This window comes from Misgurnus anguillicaudatus, chromosome 5, assembly GCF_027580225.2.
Source record: "Misgurnus anguillicaudatus chromosome 5, ASM2758022v2, whole genome shotgun sequence".
NCBI lineage: Eukaryota > Metazoa > Chordata > Actinopteri > Cypriniformes > Cobitidae > Misgurnus > Misgurnus anguillicaudatus.
The window spans coordinates 34,767,238-34,787,555 of NC_073341.2; the positions used below are offsets into that span (position 1 = coordinate 34,767,238).

At 38.6% G+C, this 20,318-nt stretch overlaps 1 protein-coding gene across 2 annotated transcripts in view; it reads right to left on the reverse strand.

Moving 5' to 3' along the window:
- The window catches only part of atp2a2a (ATPase sarcoplasmic/endoplasmic reticulum Ca2+ transporting 2a), a 36,878-nt gene extending 17,091 nt beyond the window's left edge, over positions 1-19,787 (reverse strand). The window contains exons 1-6 of one of the 2 annotated variants that reach the window (XM_055167672.2): positions 19,537-19,785; positions 19,279-19,435; positions 17,691-17,708; positions 17,519-17,601; positions 12,073-12,177; positions 11,554-11,692 (exon numbers count right to left, since the gene is read on the reverse strand). In XM_055167672.2, the coding sequence (XP_055023647.2) occupies positions 11,554-11,692; positions 12,073-12,177; positions 17,519-17,601; positions 17,691-17,708; positions 19,279-19,396 (463 nt within the window). In that variant the 5' untranslated portion in view covers positions 19,397-19,435; positions 19,537-19,785. Of the gene's footprint in view, positions 1-11,553; positions 11,693-12,072; positions 12,178-17,518; positions 17,602-17,690; positions 17,709-19,278; positions 19,436-19,536 lie in introns of both variants that reach the window. The other variant, XM_055167671.2, reaches the window with a different exon arrangement.
- Between the last annotated feature and the right edge of the window lie 531 nt (positions 19,788-20,318).

Sequence of the window (20,318 nt, forward strand, 5' to 3'; positions counted from 1 at the left end):
GTTAAAGAGACCTTAAATGGAGACCAAGAACAAAATGGACATAGAAGCTGCTCTGCACCCTTGATGGGGAGAGAAGAAAATAGCCCGGGGTGACAATGCACCACGCCAAACATGGGAAAACTATTCTGATATGTCCGCTGGTGCGTTGATCTGGTTTAAACACAGAGGGATGACAGCAGCTGCCCCTATGCTCGACAAAGAAGAGTGATGAGGGTTAATACCCCACCCTGGCTGTCAATCAACCCATGGGGCATTGAAGTAGTAGCAGATCACAACCATCTCCATAAGGTTAATCCCAGCAGAATCACTTTTCAAAGCAAAATTAAAAACCTCTCTCTTTGAAAAGGCTTTTAATCAATGAGTTCACATTGGCTTTTTGTCTAAACATTATTTTGTTGTATTGTCTTCTTTGTATTGTATTTTTAAATAATATTGTTAAGCACAATGGTCAACCACAGTTGCTTCATAAATAAATTGAGATTAAAAGCATGCAATAATAACTTGCAACAGTGCTTTTTCAGATCAACTCCTTCAAGCCACTAAGGTGTCAGTCTGTGATTTTGAACTTCCCTTGGCCACAGCATTGTAAAAAAAAAACGAATCTCATCTGCATGTTAAACATTATCATGTCATTCAGCAAAAGTCAAGAACAGGAGCATTAAACACAGCAGGGCTTGACAACAATAGTTGCAGCGTGGTCTTGGCATCAATCGACACACATCTGTTCGCAACATGATCCCTATGCTCCGGATTAACGCGCCATCCTCTCGCCAAGACCTGTGAAACCCTGCGAGGAGCTACTAGAACAAGGGCACAACACGAGACAGTGACAGCGTTTCTCAGAAAGAATTAAATGGAGCTCATTTCCATCTTTCAGCCGTCTAAATAGGGAACAAATGTTACACAATGAGGTCTGGTTCTCAGAAGGTCACTCTGCTTTGTTCATTGGTAACAAGCGCAAGTGGAAAGTTCAGAGCGCAAATGAGGCTTTCTGAGTTTTGTCGGAGACACTTTATGAATGTGAAGTGATTAGAAACGTAGGTGTGAACAGTGTGGACAGGAATTTGACTAGCTATTGATAAGACTGATGTTTATTAGCTAACAGAATCCATTATGAAACATTTTGCTTTTGTTCTTTAGTGATGTCTGCGTATTTTTGGTCCTAGGAAGCTATCATACCATGTCGGTGATAACAGTAAAGTTGATAGTACAAGTCAAGAACATCTGTAAACAGGGGTGCAAACTCATCAGGGGTGAAAAAGGTGACGAAGACACAAGCGTTCATAGACATACATACATGACATACATACATATTATAATTTGTAATTTATTTATTGTAAATCTTATTCATTTTAGCATTTTAATTTAAATCAAATTTGAAACTGTTAGCATTAGTTAATGCAACATCAATTACTAACACCAATTACTGTAATGACATAAACAAGAATTAATAAATGCTTATATACAATATAATGTTCATTTTTTGATCATAATGCATTTACTAATGTGAACAAATACAACCTTTTTGTAAAGTGTTACAGAAATGTGCATTTTTATTATTATTTAGTAGTACACATAAACAAATAATTTAGGGTTTTTTCTGTTCCACAGTCATAGCTCTAAGAATATGAACCCTGAACGAGCAACTCGAATCAAACTCGTGTACAATTCGACGTACAAATTTTATTTAAGGTAGGAAAGTGATTTAGTTAAGAGCAGTGAGAGATTTTCTCTCAATACTGTTTGATTAACACAAGTGACAGACAGGAGCAAAATTAGGCAACTTCCCCTTTAAGACCGAAGTCCGACTCCGGATCTAATATACTGTTACACACACATGTGTTTTCTTTTAGCTGTTTACTTTCTCTTAAGCCCTGAATTGTCGCGTTTATGAGGACACTTGCAAAAACCGGGAATTTTGACGCATGTGTGTATTAAAGGCTAATACAGCGGCAAAAATACTCACAAGCTTAATGAGAAGCGGATACGCGGCTTCCACGCTCCTCTCAAACAGAAACAGGTATATAGCGCATACAGTATAGCACTGTTGTTTGTGTTTCAACGGCTTATAATCACTTAATTTAAAACTGCGGTGTACAAATGTTAAGCTTTTATGACAACGCGCACAGAAACGTGACGTGGGCGCGTAACCTCGAATAAGAAAATACTATGAGTTAAGTGTGTGCGCTCAATCTGCAGACTGCTTAAACTTCGGCAACAAATGAGGTGACTATAAATTGTAAAACATAACCCGCCAAACTGACATCATTACCACAATAGCTGGACATAATTTTCATAATTTTATTTACTGCTACCCTGTCGCAGACCCCCCTCACCCCTCATTTTCAAAAACTCATCGGATCTAGACGAATCACAAGAATGACCTATTTTGGATCAAAAACGGCGAATTTCGCCGAAAGGTGACAAGTTTGCACCCCTGGTAAATAACAGACAGTAGGACACAATGTTCATCAGCTGCCAGGGGCTAACAGGACCTGCTAACAACCTTTGACCCGAAATTTGAGCCTGGGTGTCAAATTTCACTTAATACTTATTCCATGTGTCATTTACCTTTATTTATTATGACTCAACTTGTATATTTAAATGTTTAGACTTCTTTGTATGAATTTAATATTTGGCTTGATGGCTACATCTGGTGAAAATTGTGTGTCAATAACCCACTTAGAAATCCCCTTACTGATAAAAATGCTGATGTATCAAATACTTATTTCCCCCGCTAAATATATATAGGATTATTAGGAACACCTGTTCAATTTATCAATGAAATGGTGTAATGGTGTGGGGGATGTTTTTTTGGCAAACTTTAGGCCCTTTTGTGCCAATTGGACATCGATTAAATGCCAAACCTACCTGAGCATTGTTTCTGACCATGTCCATCCCTTTATGACCACCATGTACCAATCCTCTGATGGCTACTTCCATCAAGATAAAGCACCCTGTCACATATCTCTAATCATTTCAAATTTGTTTCTTGAACATGACAATGAGTTCACTGTGCTTAAATGGCCCCCACAGTCACTAGATCTCAACCCAATAGAGCATCTTTGGAATGTGGTGGAACGGGAGCTTTGTGCCCTGAATGTGCATCCCCCAAATCTCCATCAACTGCAAGATGCTATCCTATCAATATGGGCCAACATTTCTAAAGAATGCTTTCAGCACCTTGTTGAATCAATGCCGCATAGAATTAAGGCAGTTCTGAAGGTGAAAGTGGGTACACAGTATAGTATGGTGTTCCTAATAATCCTTTAGGCGAGTGTGTATAATATATATATATATATATATATATATAAATATATAACAGTAACAGTATATGCGATGTCCATATCTCATAAAGTTGCGATAATGTACATTTATTTTGCATGTCTATCATTTGTATGTTGCATGCTTAGATTGTCCAAATTAGACCAATCAGATGGGGCCTTACTAAATACCAGCCAAGAAGGTCTTATATGGTTTTACTATTGGATAGACCACAGGTGCAACGGTGAACCTAGCAGCTCAAAGCAAAGAGCGGAAAATAAATATGGCAGGAGTAGAAATGAGCAGGGAAAACCACAGCAACAAACTTGTGCCTAAAAAGAACGGTACATCTGAAATAGTTTTTTTTGCCTGAATTAGAATTAAATACATTAGAAGAATATGTATTACCTGTTTATTTGATAATGATAATTACATATCCAAATGATTTGAAATAGCTTATAAAAAGAGCATTTCTCTAGGGAAATGATATAGTGCAAGAAATATTTTTACAGAAGCAGCCAAACGGTAGAATCATATACCCAGGATTCCCACACCTTAGTTAACTTCAAATTCAAGGACCTTTCAAGGACTTTTCAGGTCCAATACCCTCAAATTTAAGGACTAAATGTGGTGACACATTTCAAGGGAGAGGAAGGTTACATCGTGTTACCTGTTAAGATACATTGGTACAGTTCTCTTTCAAGGGAACTCGTGCTGCCTCACTGCGGTGACACTTTGGGGGACGCCTCCAGGGATAAGTTCAATTTATTTATATAGCGCTTTCACAATTGTTAAGTGCGTCTGAATGTGAATATCAAATTCAACCAATGGTGAGGCTTTACAACAAAAACAGGGTGATGCGGGAGCCAGGAAGTATATTGCTATCTAAAATATTGTCAAAGACGGCGTTTCAAGGACGCAGGAAGTATGGCAAGGGAGATGCAGCGTCTCGGTCCCTTCTCAGGGAACAACAGATACATACGTAACCAAAGATGTTTTCATGTGTCAAACACAACTATGCAAAAAAGCATTTTGGTATGAATCAACATTTCGCATACAGAAAATTTAAGCATTTAAAGCCAACAGTGTAGCATGTATGCTTTAAAGGCTAGAAATTGTATCATATTATCTTACACTAAACAGGGAATAATATGGATTTTTTCCAGAAAACTTAAAACAGATTCAATCACTTTCAATGACCTGTATCTATGTATGTATATTTTCAAAAACTTCCCAGGGCCTTGAATCCCCCCCAAGATTCACAAACTTTCAAGGATTTCAAGGACCCGTGGGAATCCTGTATACTCTAAATTGTCTAATCGTGCAGCCCTAGTTTTTAGGGCATCATCAAACACCCACATCAAGAGAACCATTCCATCGATATGCTCCAGTGCTCTTTGGTTGTGCATTTGTTCGCATTTAAAATGACAGTCATGGCAAAAAAGTAAACCACAGTAAACCGAGCCAAGCTGCGTCACACCGAGCAGCGTCGCACCACGCAATGGAAAGGTGCCAAATGTAACATTACATTATAAAAAGTGAATAATGATTGGCCATTTTACTGACTGTAAGACTTTGGCTTTACATCAGAGCGTCATTTAATCAGGAACAACACATTTAAGGAACAAAAAGATTTACTGGCTGACTGAAAAGATTTATCAGCCGATTGCAATAATAAAAAAATCTAATCAGCTGATATACCGGCCACTGCATACATAGTCTATGACTACTACAACATATTAAAGGGGACATATCATGAAAAACTGACATTTTCCATGTTTAAGTGCAATAATTGTGTCCCCAGTACTTCTATCAACCTAGAAAATGTGAAAATTAACAACCCAGTAACTTAGTTTTGGTTAACCATTCTCTGCAAGCATGTGAAAAAATAGGTCATTGAAATTTGGCTGCCCTTGTGATGTAGAAGGGGAAAATATCACTCCTTAATCTGTACTGTCCAACCACGGCACTGCCATTTAGTACAGAGAAGAACTAATTTGCATTTAAAAGAACACAGCCAAAACGACACATTTTTGCTTACCCCTAAAAAATGGCAAATTAAACATGTTTTATAATGATCTATATGGTATTTTGAGCTAAAACTTTACATACATACTCTGGGGACCCCAATGATTTATTTGACATCATAAAAAAGTCTTGTGAAATGGCCCCTTTAACAATACATTTCTTGGTACCAATATCACTTATAGTTAAAGAGCCACCCGGCTTACAGTTTTCTGCTATCTTTAATTTATACAATTTCTGAATGTGGTGGCTCCTCAGCTCCTGTGGCTGTGGCCTTATGGGATAGCAAAGTGACCAACCGATGCATACTGAGAAATACAGGAAATCTCAACCAAAGCCTCCCTGTATTTCTCAATTATAGTTTATGATACTGAGGTGTCAAACATGCTATTTATCTATCATTCTGAGTCTTGCCTACCAACCGGCAGGACCTGTTTTGAAACATCAATAACAGCCTAAATTAAAGATCCCCACCATGGCATGTTGATGCATTTCAACAAGATGCTCAATCAACGACTAATGCAGATTCGTACCATGAGGTGAGAATTATGTGTCTCTCTTCCTGTAGGTGTGAGCTGATTCATGAGTTTTTAGTGAGGCCCGATGTTGGAATTCACAAGTACGTCAACGCTTTCCAGATCACAGCAGCAGTTATCAGTGCACATATACATGCACAAGTCTCCTGCAGTGAGCTATTTCTGGTGTATCTGGCCCACAGGTATAAGCATGACCTTCGAACCTCAGAGTTGTTGGAGACTGAGTTATCTATCAATCCACCCACCGCACGCAAGCAGCCGCCTCCTCTGTCCTCCAACGGCATGAGAGGGCCTGAACAAAACCTGCAGAAGTGCCCTACACAGCACCCACACAAGGACTCACCGCAATTTCACCTCTGAATGGAGTCTGAATAGAGAAGCAATTGGATATATGCTTGCATAATCCCAGCTGTCAAAGGAATAATTCAACAAAGTAAAATCATTCATTGCTTTCAACTGACATGCATCAGTCACAAGAACAAAATAGTTTGTACCCAATCCTCCACAGCGGGAGGTGGGGTGGTGCAGAACCATTTTGTTTTAAATGGTTTATGCTTCCCCCAGCAACACAATATTGTCACTCTGCTCTTTATAGTAAAGCTTGACGTTGGGGTCAAATAAATACATGGGTGATTCTCACGAAACCATTGAAACACCACGGCACTAATGATTTTAGCTTTAAAATGTGTAATATAGTAACATTAAAAAGCATCAGAATTAACACAATACTGTGTTCTACCTTGCAAAATGTGTGATTTCAACATAAGAATTTATAATTGGAAATGTTATGTCATTTTCTGCTGAAATTCTCATTACCGCAATGTGTCCGGCTGTGTTTGAATATGCGTTATGTTGTAATTTAATCAAATTAACACAAAAATATTATGAAAAAATAAATGGATGTTTTGCTAGACTACTTTAGATGACAGAAAAAATATTTACTGAATATTCATGTATAATAATAATGAAGAAAAATTTGGAAAATGATGTGTCCATGCCTGATGTTCTCATCCTCCGCAACACTTTTTGAGAACAGTTTAAGCACACATACAGAATTTTAATAAAGTTTGATTTTGAGTGACCAAGCACATGGACCAGTTACTTCAAGATGGCTATCAGGTAAGATCAGTTTTTTACAGTTAATTTGAAATATTGTCTTGTCAGAATGCTTACACGACATTTTGATTATCATTACCGCAACAGATGCTTATTAAATGTTAATTTAATTAATAGAAGCATAATACTTTGATTTTAAATGCATGTGCAGAATCTCCAAATTATGTTCTTTCAGGTTTGTCATGTCATTTTGAAAATATGTCAGTGTTGATGTTTTCTGACTGTTGCGGTAATGAGATTTTTTAGGACTAATTTTTTTAATTATGTTACAAAAAGTGTTAAATGATAAGTAAAAGTTATAAAACTAATGTTCCCACTTACTCCAGACTTTGTTTTTCAATGTCTGGTGGAAAAAAAGTAAATTTAAGCAATTTTTACATTTTCATGCTTGACCTTTTTAAAACCAAGTTTTCGTGAGAATCACCCACATATGACCTCTATTTGGGGTCGCAAGGTTGTTCTGTAAAACTCAAGAATGCCAATTTTGTTGGCAAAGTGTTGGAGAGGTTAGTTTGAGAAAATAGGACAATCGGTTTTGTGGATATTTGGCGAGGTTTTTGGACATCTGGCCCACCCCGGTCTTTGTGATATGGCAGGTATCTCCGTTACACTCATTTATTTCAACTCAGCCATTTGTAGATCCTTGCTGACAGCCTGGAACCATCAAACACCTGCCGAACCCCTGCCACTCCATGGTGATAGGCGATGGTTACCAGGTCCAGCAGAATGTTGCATGCCATGCTGGGTGCTTGAATTCCCAGAGCACAGAGCGTGCCGATGGGCAGGGCCGATGTCGTTTAATGTAAGAGCATTGGCATGAGGTAAAGAGGGCAGTACACGGTGGTCACTTCCCTATAAGGTAATCTCTCTCAGAGAGAACAATAGGGACAGCTGTTAGATCTGGCCTTAGAAACCCTTTCATTTGTCAATCAAAGCCTCGAGAATACCCGAGTCAAAGCTTCATTGCTCTTTCAAGACAAACTACTGTAGCTAAACATAGAACATTTTTTATAAAATATTTTTTATGAGATTAAAGGTAATGTCTGATGACATTAAAGTTGATATGAAATGGCTTGACTGATGCAGTTTTTCTTATTTGATATACGATTGAAACAATTTGGATAGTTTTGTCCCTATTTAAATAAAAAAACTGCTTTAGTCAATTTTACAGCCATTAAAATTAAAATAAATGTCATTAATGACTCACCCATATGTCGTTCCAAACTTGTACGACCTCCGTTCATCTTCAGAACACAGTTTAAGATGTTTTATATTTAGTCCGAGAGCTTCTACGTACGGTATACTGTCCAAAATCTACTTACGGTATACTGTCCATGTTCATAAAGGTAATAAAAACATCATCGAAGTAATCCATGTGACATCCGTGGGTCAGTTAGAATGTGTTGAAGCATCGAAAATACATTCTGGTCCAAAAATAACAAAAATTACAACTTTATTCAGCATTTTCTTCTCTTCCTGTTCTGTTGTGTAGTGCATGCGTGAGACTAAACTCACTTGACGCGGATGATGTGTTATCCACAGACATGTTTGTGAAGTTTTTTTTCAAACTTACAGCGTGCGTCTCCCTCAGACTGTAAACGAAGCCCGGGCGCACACAAAAAAAAACAACAGCTGGGGTGCACCAGATAACACATCAGCCGGGTCGTACGTCATCCGCGTCACTGCGGTCACGTGAGTTTAGTCTTGTGTATGCGAGTACTAAATATGAAACATCTTAAACTGTGCTCCAAAGATGAACGGAGCTCCTACGAGTTCGGAACAACACGAGGGCGAGTCACCAATGACATTATTTTCTTTTTTGGGTGAACTACCCCTTTAAGATTTGCAACTTTTAGCTATTGCTACCATATTTTCCAGACTATAAGTCGCACTCTTTTTCACAGTTTATTGGGTCCTGGAACTTGAACTCAGGTGCGACTTATGTGTCAAAATAATTTCATATGAACCAAGAGAAACCATAAGCGAGAGTCCGCTATGATGATTCAGTGATGTGGAATGACTTTGGGACCTTTTTGAACACGATTTGGCTTGTTGTGTTAATTTTGCGTATTCAGCCTCTCAGGTATGTTCTGTATGCTATGGTTTATCGTGCAAATAACTGTTAATGTTACTTTAACATATACGGACACCTATTCAGCCTGTGGTTCTGTGCTATTGTATAATTGAATAACTTGCCTTTCCAGATTAAATTTCTTTTATTTGAATTTTGTGAAATCAAAACGTATAGTCCAGTGGGACTTATATATGTTTTTTCCTCTTCAAAAGGCATTTTTGACTGATGCGACTTATGCTATGTACACACCAATCGTGGGGCATCGTGTTACTCGCTCTAGATTACTCCCTGGATTTAACTTGGTGTCAAGCAAATTTTTTGCTCAAGTTGAATTTTCAACTTGGGCGAAGACGCGGTTGAGGCGAATAGCGCGTGTTTTCGCGGCAAATGCGCCACCCATACCGCATCATTTGCATCGCGCCACGATCTGTCAGATTGTGTTCGATCCACGATCTGTCAGATTGTGTTTTTGCATTGACTTGTATGTAATCTACTCGCGCAAATCGTTGAACTCGCTTTGGTGTGAATGCCCCATTATACTGCGGAGCGACCTATATTCTGGAAAATATAGAAGTCTAAAAGCAGGTGATATAAAAAAGAATGATATTCTTGTTTGAGAGAGCATTTGGATACAAATGTGGCCCTTTCTGTGAAAACTTGGCTAGTCATTTTTTTGTGTTTTACCGTTTTCTACATTAAAACATCCTATACATCATAAAGATCATCACAATGACTGTAAACTATGTAGTACTGAATTGCAGAGTTTTATCGCAGATTTTCGGTTTTCTGAGAAACAGTGACTCAATGACGCACTTGAGCCACCGCACATGGCCCCGCCCCTAACACGGTCACAAGCATCCATTCAGGTTGTAGCTGTATTTGAAAGTTATGAGAGATGGCAGCTTTCCCGTGAGTGGGCGTGGTTGTAGCACCGAATGGGGACACGCCACCACCACTTGAGAGTAGAGAATGCAGTTTTTTGATAACTTATTTTATTCAAGCTTGCTTGGTGTTTTCTCCATCATTCAAAGTTGGTTGGGTGTTTAACAACACATTTTTCCGTGGTGTGACAAATTCATTTAATATCTGAATTTACAGGGACTTTTAATTTGCATGTGGGACGCACAGCTGAGATGCTAAAACTGAGCAAAATAGCCATAACTGCTCATATTAAAATAATTATGCCTACATTAAATATTACATACACAGGAAAACAACTTGCTTAGATATATCAAAGTGCTATTTTAAGTTATGCTAATTGAAACGTCAGATGTGCAATGAGCAGACTGCAAGGTGGCCCACACGCTGAGCCCGGCTCTGTGCGCAGCTGATAGGCTGTCAGGGGGCCGCTGGCAGCATTTGTGATTCTGTTCACGAAACAGTCCCAGAGTCCTCTGCAGCGGGTGTGCTGAGCCGTGGCTCGGACTGCGTCATGCAGAAAGCACCCTTAACGTTCTGCCAAAAAGCTCTATCTTCCTAAATGAATCACATCAATGCACCACATCCAAGATGGAGACATTGTGCAGAACAAAATCCTTCAATTAAAAAGCCCTCAGAAAGTGCAGAAGGTCTAATTTCAGCTAATGGAAGCCATGTGGCTTTCTATAAGCTGTTCACTTGCCCCGTGAATTGGTTTTGCATAGGTTTTATCAATCCATTAAACTAGCGCGTTTTTATATCGTCCTTAAACGCAACAGAGCTCTATTCCACCAATGACCTCTATCAAGGTGACTTTGATGTCTGTCCAGATACATGACGTCACATGCTGCAATTCGGTTGGAGGGGGGCGCTGCAAAGGGGTTGGGCGATGGGCCCAGGGCAGACACCTGTCATCTGTACCATTGTAATAATGAGCTATAAATAAACTATTCCATAATCTAGACAGCAAATCACTACTACATAAAACATCTACCACTATTTTAGATGAAAAAAAAACAGCTAATAAAGCCAATAGTAGGAACACATTTATCACCTGACCCAAAAAAGACACGGATATGTTTTTGCCAAATCACATAATTTCTTCTCGATTTCAAAGCATTATTTATCTCAAGATCTAAAAATTAGTTTAAAGTGAACTCCAATAAATATATGAGCAATTTGAAAGAAACTTGCCATCTTCAGATAAAAAAAGAAGTAAAATCGTGTGGATCTTTGTGTGCTGTAAACTCCAGTGCTATGAGCTGGATAGGGGTATTAATAAACAGTGTACCCAACGGATATAAAATGCTTTGGGCAAAGCACCAGGTTTGATGAACATGTGATGAGAGGCCCATGGATATATGCACACGATCCAATGAGACGCATCAACAGGTGCACCCAAAAATACATCCATTTTATTGGGGGAACTGTATAGGGCCTACATTAAGAGACTCCATTCGTAGTAATCGTTACATAACTTCCTAAACACTCACAAAATAAAAGCGTGATGCTGTTTGATGGACAAGACAATTTGGGATACACCTGTTTGTACAAGTGTCAATACCCAACATTGACTGTATGAATGTAGCCAATTGTGCAAATATAAGTGTGAAATCTTACCAGCGATCTCGACAATGTCTCCAGGCACAATGTCTTTGGCTTTAACCCTCTGCACGACCTTTCTGTCCTGGCGGTATACTTTGGCAATCTCTGGCTCGTACTCCTTAAGAGCTTCGATGGCGTTTTCGGCATTGCGTTCCTGAGAGGAAGAAATCGGACATGTTCGCAAAATAGCAGAACAGACACATTGTTTGGTTTTAATACATTTTTGATGTTAATATACTCATATTCCTGTCCTAGAATTATTAAATCCATCCCAATTTAGGAAGCAACTATAAGCCCCCAAAAGGTATAAACGCTGTTATTCTAGCAAAACACAGCCCGGCATAACCAATTAACCAACGCCAAGAGTTTGTGGTGCTATCTTTTGCCTGACCAATGAAAACAGTGATTATTATAGCTATTCTGTATGCTGATGCTTGCAGTGCAAAAATGACACACTTCACGTTGTATTGTTCAAATCTTAATTCTTTTCATTCTATTAAAAAAAAAATGCATGCAAAATATCCATTTACTCACCTGCCAGACACCCACAATAGCATTGGCTATAAGGATGAGTAAGATTACAAAAGGCTCCACAAAGGCAGTGATGGTTTCCTCTCCCTCTTCAAACCAAGCTAAAACCTGCAGGCAAACATGTCATAACAAGCCATTACATTTCACCAAGCACATCACATTCAAAACACACTGCGGCTATTAAAAGACCAGTTAATCAAGATTCTAGGCGAGACGCACCACTGATATTTATCTTGTATAACAAAATCTATGCCAATATGCTGTTTCAACACACACACAAGCTATTTACATATAAGAGTCTCTTTGGATTGTGCAAACAGTAATATTTTAAAGTGAAGCCGTAAAAACGTGACCAAGCGGCATGACGAAGCCAAATGCAGCAGCATCTTTTAATGACTAGAAAATTAAACTCCTGTAGCTCACTGCAGTAACAGCATGCTAGATGTAATAATGCATTTAAATGAGGGAAATCTGAAAGAAGAGTCTTTAAGATTTTTTTCTCTTGTCCTCACATCATTAGGCACATACTTTTAAAGCCACTTAAAAGTTTAGTTTTATACTCATCTTTTTCAATTATGTTTTTTATCAATACTTAGATACATAGAATCCTTGTTTATAGTGCATCCGTTTCGGTGACGGCCATCTTGCCACCATCACTGGTGGGCAGCTGTTTTATGCGTAAACAATTGTCATAAAAGTCAGCTCTTATCTTAGCCAGGTTAAGACCAGACCATTCTCAGTAGTAACTGAGTTATGGTCTGGCAAAGCTTCATAGACAAATAATTTCCATTTTTTAGATATGAAGGCTTCAAGTGTTGTTATTTGCTCGGGTTTTAATTAAAAAAAAAGGAAAAGTTTAAATCGCTTACAAACACGATAGCTGATTCGAACAAGTGATGTTCCACAGCGACATCAATCTTTGTAATGTACAAAAAGCTTGTTCGACTTCATGTCAACTTCAGATGACATCAAAGTACTGCAAGAGCGATTCGCGAAATCATACGGAGGAGTTGAAGTTTGCTTTGATGTCATCCGGCTGTCGGTTCTTGCGGCGCCGCATGAAGTCGAACAAGCCTATTATCTGCTTCACCGTCGCTGTGCTGTCGTCGTAAAGTGCGCTATCATGTAAAGCCTGCCCCATCGTTTCTGATTGGTGCCGCGATTTCTCGGGATTAGAAATGGGCTTGAATGGCCTCTTTGCCAGACTACTTTCGCAGCTAATTTAAATTTGCCGGAAGTTGTCTTATCTACTAGAATAGGGAAAGACAAAAATTGCTTGTCAATACTAAATGTTAAAGTCCCCCTGTGGTGAAAAAGTTTATATTGTAGTTTATATGTCTATGTGGTGTTTTAATATTCTTTAAGACAAACCATGTGTAAATTCATCATTGAACACCATTGCCGAATATTTTCTCCATAAAATTCGAGTTTTTAAAGTGCACCTATTTCATTGCTAAAAAATAACGTTATTTTATGTATTTCGTATAATACAATATGATCGCGTGGTTTATGGCTAAAAAACACATTCTTTTCTACATTTCACTCTCTTTCTGAAACGCATGGATTTGAAAAGGGTTGTGTCACTGATTGGACAGCTAATCTGTACTTTGTGATTGGTCTGAATACCTCTGACCTCAGCCGGAAATGTGACGCTCCTTACCATGTTTTAAAGATTCGGTCACATTGCAATCAGGAGTTAACTTGCAGGCTGTGAGTCTGAAGGGGGAGAAATTATGATAATGTCGGTCTTTACTACATCCCCAATCCCAGGAGTAAACTGTTGCCTACAATCCGTGTGTTTGTTGAAGTCTAAGAAAAGAGATTTACGTTGGAGTCAATAACTCGCGTTATAGTTTACTTTGGTGTATGTCCCTTTTGCATATCGTTAACATGTACTAATACACACTTACAAACCAAAGGAAATGTAAAAACGTGATTCGGACAATAGGTGCTCTTTAAAGACAGATCCATTCCCACGATTTGAAATAGCATCAGTTTTCTATCTCACAAACATGTAAAGGCCAGTTCACACTGGTCAGACAACTATTAACTCCAACAGACACCAACAGACCCAACAGACACCAACAGACAACCACATTCTAAAGTCTCATTGACTTTGATCCAACAACTGCCAACAGGGGTTTCACACTGGTCAGACAGACTCCAACAGACGCGTCTGTTGGAGTCTGTCTGACCAGTGTGAAGTGGCCTTAACCAATCACATCATCACAGTTGAACGAGTGAATAAGCAGGTCGAGTCATAGATATTATGTATGGATGCCTGAAATGTTAACAGCACTGCTGCTTTAGCTTTGCTTCATCATCAACCCTACATCAGCGCTAAAAAAACACCTGCTGCAAACGCTTGCGCATGCATTGTGTGAAACCGGACTTAGCAGTTACGTGTCTGAAACTGCTTAATGTAGCATCTATATATCTATGGTCAAAGGTAGCAAAAGAGTGGAAGAAGGGACTAATAATCATATTCATATCTGCGATTAAGTAGAGGCGGGGACTACTTTGCATATTCATAGATCAGCGTATACTAAATGAGGTTTAGAGTTACATTCAGGCTGTTTTAAAGGGATGGTTCAATGGTATTTCATGCATTCTGACTTATTAACACCGTTTAAGATTTTTTCCCTCACGCTAAATGTAGGCAAAGTGTCAAAAAAGCAGTTGGACGTATTTCTGTCCCGAATGCACTTCGCCAGGGTTCGTACAAGTTTTCGATTACGGGTCCAGCTGACGTTTCAAGGGTTTCAATACGTGTCACTTATTTTTATGGGCACTTCCCCCGGAAAACCCCGCATGCCCGTCAATCAGTGGGAGACACTAGAACTTACAAACATTACATCACGTGACGTGACAGCTTTGTTTAATTTCATAACTCAACAATGGCACGAAAGAAGAAGTGTGTTTTTGGATGTAAGGAGAAAAAAGCCAGCCTTATGAAAACAATGGATATAGTTTATTATCCGGGGTAGCAGCAGAGTTTTCCATGGATTTTGTTGAAAAGTCCCAACCAGGTCATGAGTTGCATCCGGTAAGTAAGACTGCTGTGTTATTTTGAAAATAGGCTAATCCATATTATATAAATGACACGAACATGTAGTGAATCATAAGTTAAAACAGTGTTGTATAGTGTTGCATGACTCGTACTCGCTCCTCCCACGGTAGTAACTCCTTCTACTTCCTTTTTTTTGTACGTTATCGGAAAGAATCGGTAAAGCTAATCTTTCTTTTATTAATCTGATTAAACTAAAGACTCTTCGGAGATATAAAGGATGTAATACTACTCTATAGGTACTCCAGATTAACATCAGAAATGCAGAAACAGCGTGTGTTATGAGAGCTTTAAACTTTTACATATGCTATTATGATGCTCAAAGATGCGTTTTAAATGATCAATTTATCAACTACAGGGGAACTTTAAAAACATTTAAAATCAGCAATAAATTTTGCAACAGTAGTATCGTAACCATAAATATAGTTTATTACCTCCAATCACACTAAAAATATGCTCCAGGCTGGTCCAGTTATGCACAAGCTAAATTGAAAAGACATCTATTCCAACACCTGCCAAACTGACCATCACGTCTTGACATTTATTGTACAAGGCCCTCGTCTGATCAAGGTCATAGTTATATGTTCACATATACACAGATTCAACCTCTCCAATCACAATCCTGGTTGTGTTCACACAGTGAGACAGTGGAGTAAAGGTCTGCGGTAATGAGTGGCCTGCGACTGAAGGTCAGCAACCTAATTTGGCCAGCAGAGATGCCCTCTTTTACAGCCAACCACGAGACAGCTGTCAAACCAAACTCTAACACCTCAGTATCACTTTGCTGGCATACCTCTTTACATCCACCAGACCAGCCACTTTCATTTTCTCAGTTATGCGGATGCGTTGTAAAGACGGAGCTCCAAATTTAATTCTGCTAGGTATCTTGCATGTACAGTAATGCTGCTTTAAAGGAGACATATCATGAAAATTTGACTTTTTTCATGTTGAAGTGCAATAATTGCTACCCAGTGCTACTATTAACCTAGAAAATGTGAAAAAGATCAACCCAGTAAAACATTCTCTGCAAGCACATAAAAATAGCTCATTGGAATTTGGCTCCCCTTGTGATGTCAGATGGGGATGATACCACCCTTTAATCTGCACTATCCAACCACGGCACTGCCATTTATGTGCAGAGATCAGCTCATTTGCATTTAAAAGGACACACCCAAAAACGGCACATATTTGCTCACACCTACAAAGTGGCAATTTTAACACATTATAATAAATTATCTATATGATATTTTGAGCTTAAACTTCACATATCTACTCTGGGAACACCACATATTTATTTGAAATCTTAAAGCAAGACCAAAGAGTTTTTTTACCTTAAAATAACGTTTCCAAAAAAGTTTCAGTCGTTTATTCTTTCGAAACAGGGTGAACGGCACTTTCACATTCGCTTTGCAGCCCTCTATCGGCCAAAACCGCACTAAAGAAGTTTCCAACCGTCGGGTCGCGGTCCTGTAGTTCGAGTGAAAACTACAAAAACTTGCTTTACGGCAGACCAACAATCCAATCAGAGCCAGTTATGCTGCAGTATTTACGGCAGTGGTAATAGACAATTACGCTTCTAACCTGTAGGGGGAGCAAAGAGCAAAAACTCTTTAGTGTTGCTTTAATAAAAGTCTTGTGAAATGTCCCCTTTAAGGTAAACAACTGTGTATTTAGTTTCTTGGTGGTTCTTTTGAAGTGAATTACTACAAATAACAATGAACAAATCTTTAATTAGTCCTTCAGCTCATGCTTTTATTCAAAGCAGCTTGGAGTACCCTGAGGTAAAGTATCTTGCTCAAGGTCTTAGGTGAAGTGATAGTTCAAGGGTCATCCCTAATGGGGTTTGAACCTACGATCTTTCAGTTAGCGGGAAAGATCTTTAGACACTAGCACTCATGTGTAGTAAGATACTGACAGCCTGACTATATAAATCATCCAAGCAAACATAATGCACAATTCAAAGCCGTTAATTAGACAAGAGGTAAAACAGCAGCACACTACCAGACGTCTTGTTCAGCTGTTAATCTCGACATCAATAAACGCTGTTGTCACCATTCCTAAGAAGTCACGCTTTCCCAGCTATTTAGACCTGTGATGTGTGAGTAACCCAAGACATGCTGTGTAGGAGTCAAAGAGCTTATAAGACATCTACACTTCTTCTGACCCTTCTGGCAACCAGCCGATGTTTATTTTAATGCATGCAATGTTGTGGTTTGGTTCCAGCGTAAAGCACTCGATACCTGCCTGGAATCAATGCCGAATCATCTCTGAAATCAGGTTGTATTAGTTTAATTTTCCACTCGACGCTTTCACTTTACTCAATGTTATTGCACAATAACAGTTACATAAATCTGCCAAGACATGTTAATAGAATGTACTTACAAATGATATACAAGCTGCCAGCAGAAGAATCCGCACGAGTAAATCCTCAAACTGTTCAATGACAAGTTCCCATATAGATTTTCCTGTCGGAATCAAATCCAATGCAAATGTGTCAAAATCAGGTCAACTGTAGGATCGACCAGCATCATGTAAAAGTTTTACATTATATTACCTTCCTCAGCAGGCAATTCTGTGTCGAGGGTTATTGAAGAGAATGAAAAGACAAAAAAATAAATAGAGTTATAAAATGTACATATTTCCCAGCAGAAATGGATTTGACAGGTTAAAATACACACATGTGAATTGTGTTTTTGGAACATTTTTATCTGAAACTTGTGTGATCACGTGCATAATATGGTGACAATTATTTTTACCACCACATGTGATCCACTGATTTCATATGTGATCACGTGTTTCACATGGGATTTACGCAACACACACATTTACATGTGAATTTGCACAAGTGAAATTCATGTAACTTTTCTGTAAGGGTTTAAACGGGTAAAAAATAAACAATTTGTCATTTATTCACCCTCATGTCATTCAAAACCTGCATATGAGACTTTCTTCTTTGGAAGACAAATGCTATTTTAAAAACGCCCCAGTGGTTTTGTATCCATACAATTGAAGTCAGTAGGTGCCAATGTTTTGGTTAGGGCTGGGCAAAAAAATTCGATTTTTCGATTAATCTTTTTTTTACGTGGTCGATTCAAAATCGATTCTCAAAGGCCATGTATCGATTTTTAAATGAAATAACCTGATCCTGTTTGATCAAGAAATGCGACTGTTCTGACATTTTTCATCATACATTTTTCCTCTTGCATCAAAATTATATTGTATTTAACATAATTGTAAGCATTTGAAAATTAGAGATGGGTTCTGTTTTAATGTACCCAAGTGTACCTAAAATAAAAGAGTTTAATATTCAGGTTTGTGGCTATTAATTTCTTTTTATTAATTACCCACTTGTAAACGTATGTTCACCGGTCTTTTTTATAAATATAGTTTTTGTATTAAATCTATATTCATTTGAGTTAAATCGAGAATCGAGTATAAAAATCAATCTGAGAATCGAAATTAAATTGATTTGATACCGAAATCGAACCGATCTGGAACATCTGAATCGATACCCGGCCCTAGATTTGGTTACCAAATTTCTTCCAAATATTTTCTTTTGTGCTCTACAGAAGAAAGAAAATTATGCAGTTTTTAAATAACATTAAGTTGAGTAATATAATGGGATATATACTTACATATATACAGATATGTTATGACCAAGACTTTGTCTAATGTTTAAGAAAATATTTTTTGCAGTATATTTTTTTATAAAGTATTAACCCTATGAGTCCTAGTTTCATCTTCAATAAATGTCAATTACTTTTTGGCCTCATATTAATAAATATTTGCCTCACAGACTGTGCAGCTTGTAATAAACATTTACTGCTTCCCTATTCCTGCTTCTGACAGGAATATTGGTCCTATGGAACTGAACACTGAGACTATTGGCACACAGGCTTTATCTACGCATGTCTGGCTTTCCAATAACCACATAAAGCTGGTGTGTTTGTACCGGAGAAGCGTTTCGTTTAGCTCATAAATGTGTAGGACGCGCCGTCTTCCAACACCGACTGTCAAAATCTGAGGCAAGCGCCTGCGATGACGTCAGCGGATTCAAACGACATATCGCAACTAATGTAACATTTTCTGTATGAACTTCAAAGCGCCGCTGGACGCAAAGAATTGCAAAGTATCACACGTACCGTTGGTACCCCATTTCTCTCTCTGCTTCTTCACCTGTTCCAGGGTCAGTCCTGTGCTCTCGTTGACGTCGAAATAACTATAAACTTCCTCCACGCTCTTGATGTGAGCGTTCTCCATGGTGAGACTGGAAAAGAACCCGGTACCCCGTCAAGAAATCTGCATGGGCCAAAAAAAGATACGGGTTTGACACATGCACTGACATCAAGCAAGCATCGCAATGAAGAACATGTGAGAAAAGTTGAGATGAGCGAATGCACCTTCCAGAAGGTTTATCCACAAAAACAGTGCAAAGTTCTGATCACCGCGGCTGGTATCTTCTCGTTTCCCAAAGAACTGGGAGTCAGTGAAACCCAAAGGAAAAGATCCTGATTTAGTACATCACATTCACCCCCCGTCCAAGCCGCTGCCTGCCTGGAAATGTGACGGTCGACCCGCTTCTCCGTCCCGTTCAGTGGTGACTCGAGCGGCGTTTACTCGTTTTATCGCAAGCGTCTCTCTACTGCCTCCCTGCCGCATGTGGAGGAAGATGATTGGACAACGAGTGTCCGGGGAGCCCGTCAACATCCAACCGATATTCCTTGGCATGGAGGGCGCTGACGCTAATCGAGCAGCCCGTTTGTTCATTGGTTCAACGGGGTGTCACTCAGTGCGCTGATATAACCGTTGCCCCGCCCCTCAACGCAGGTAAACGCCTGAACCGAACAGGTAAACATAACTCTTGGAAATTATCACATCGCAGTTTGTTTTCTGCACATTTTTTGTGTCTTTTTTAATCTGTATCTAATACCATGACACAAGTTTAGGGTTATTTAATTATTCTTAATTAAAATGTATTTTCACATTTTCAATAAAAGTAAACATAACACACATCTAACTATTAAAATATTACGTTGTTTACTGGATGCTTTTTTTTGGTCATTATTTTGGTTATTTAAGGTGAATGCTTAAATGTTTTAAATTATTTTTGATGACCAAATTATAAATATGTCGAAAATTAATTGTATTAGTTAACAATCACTTAAGATCAATGAATAAATTA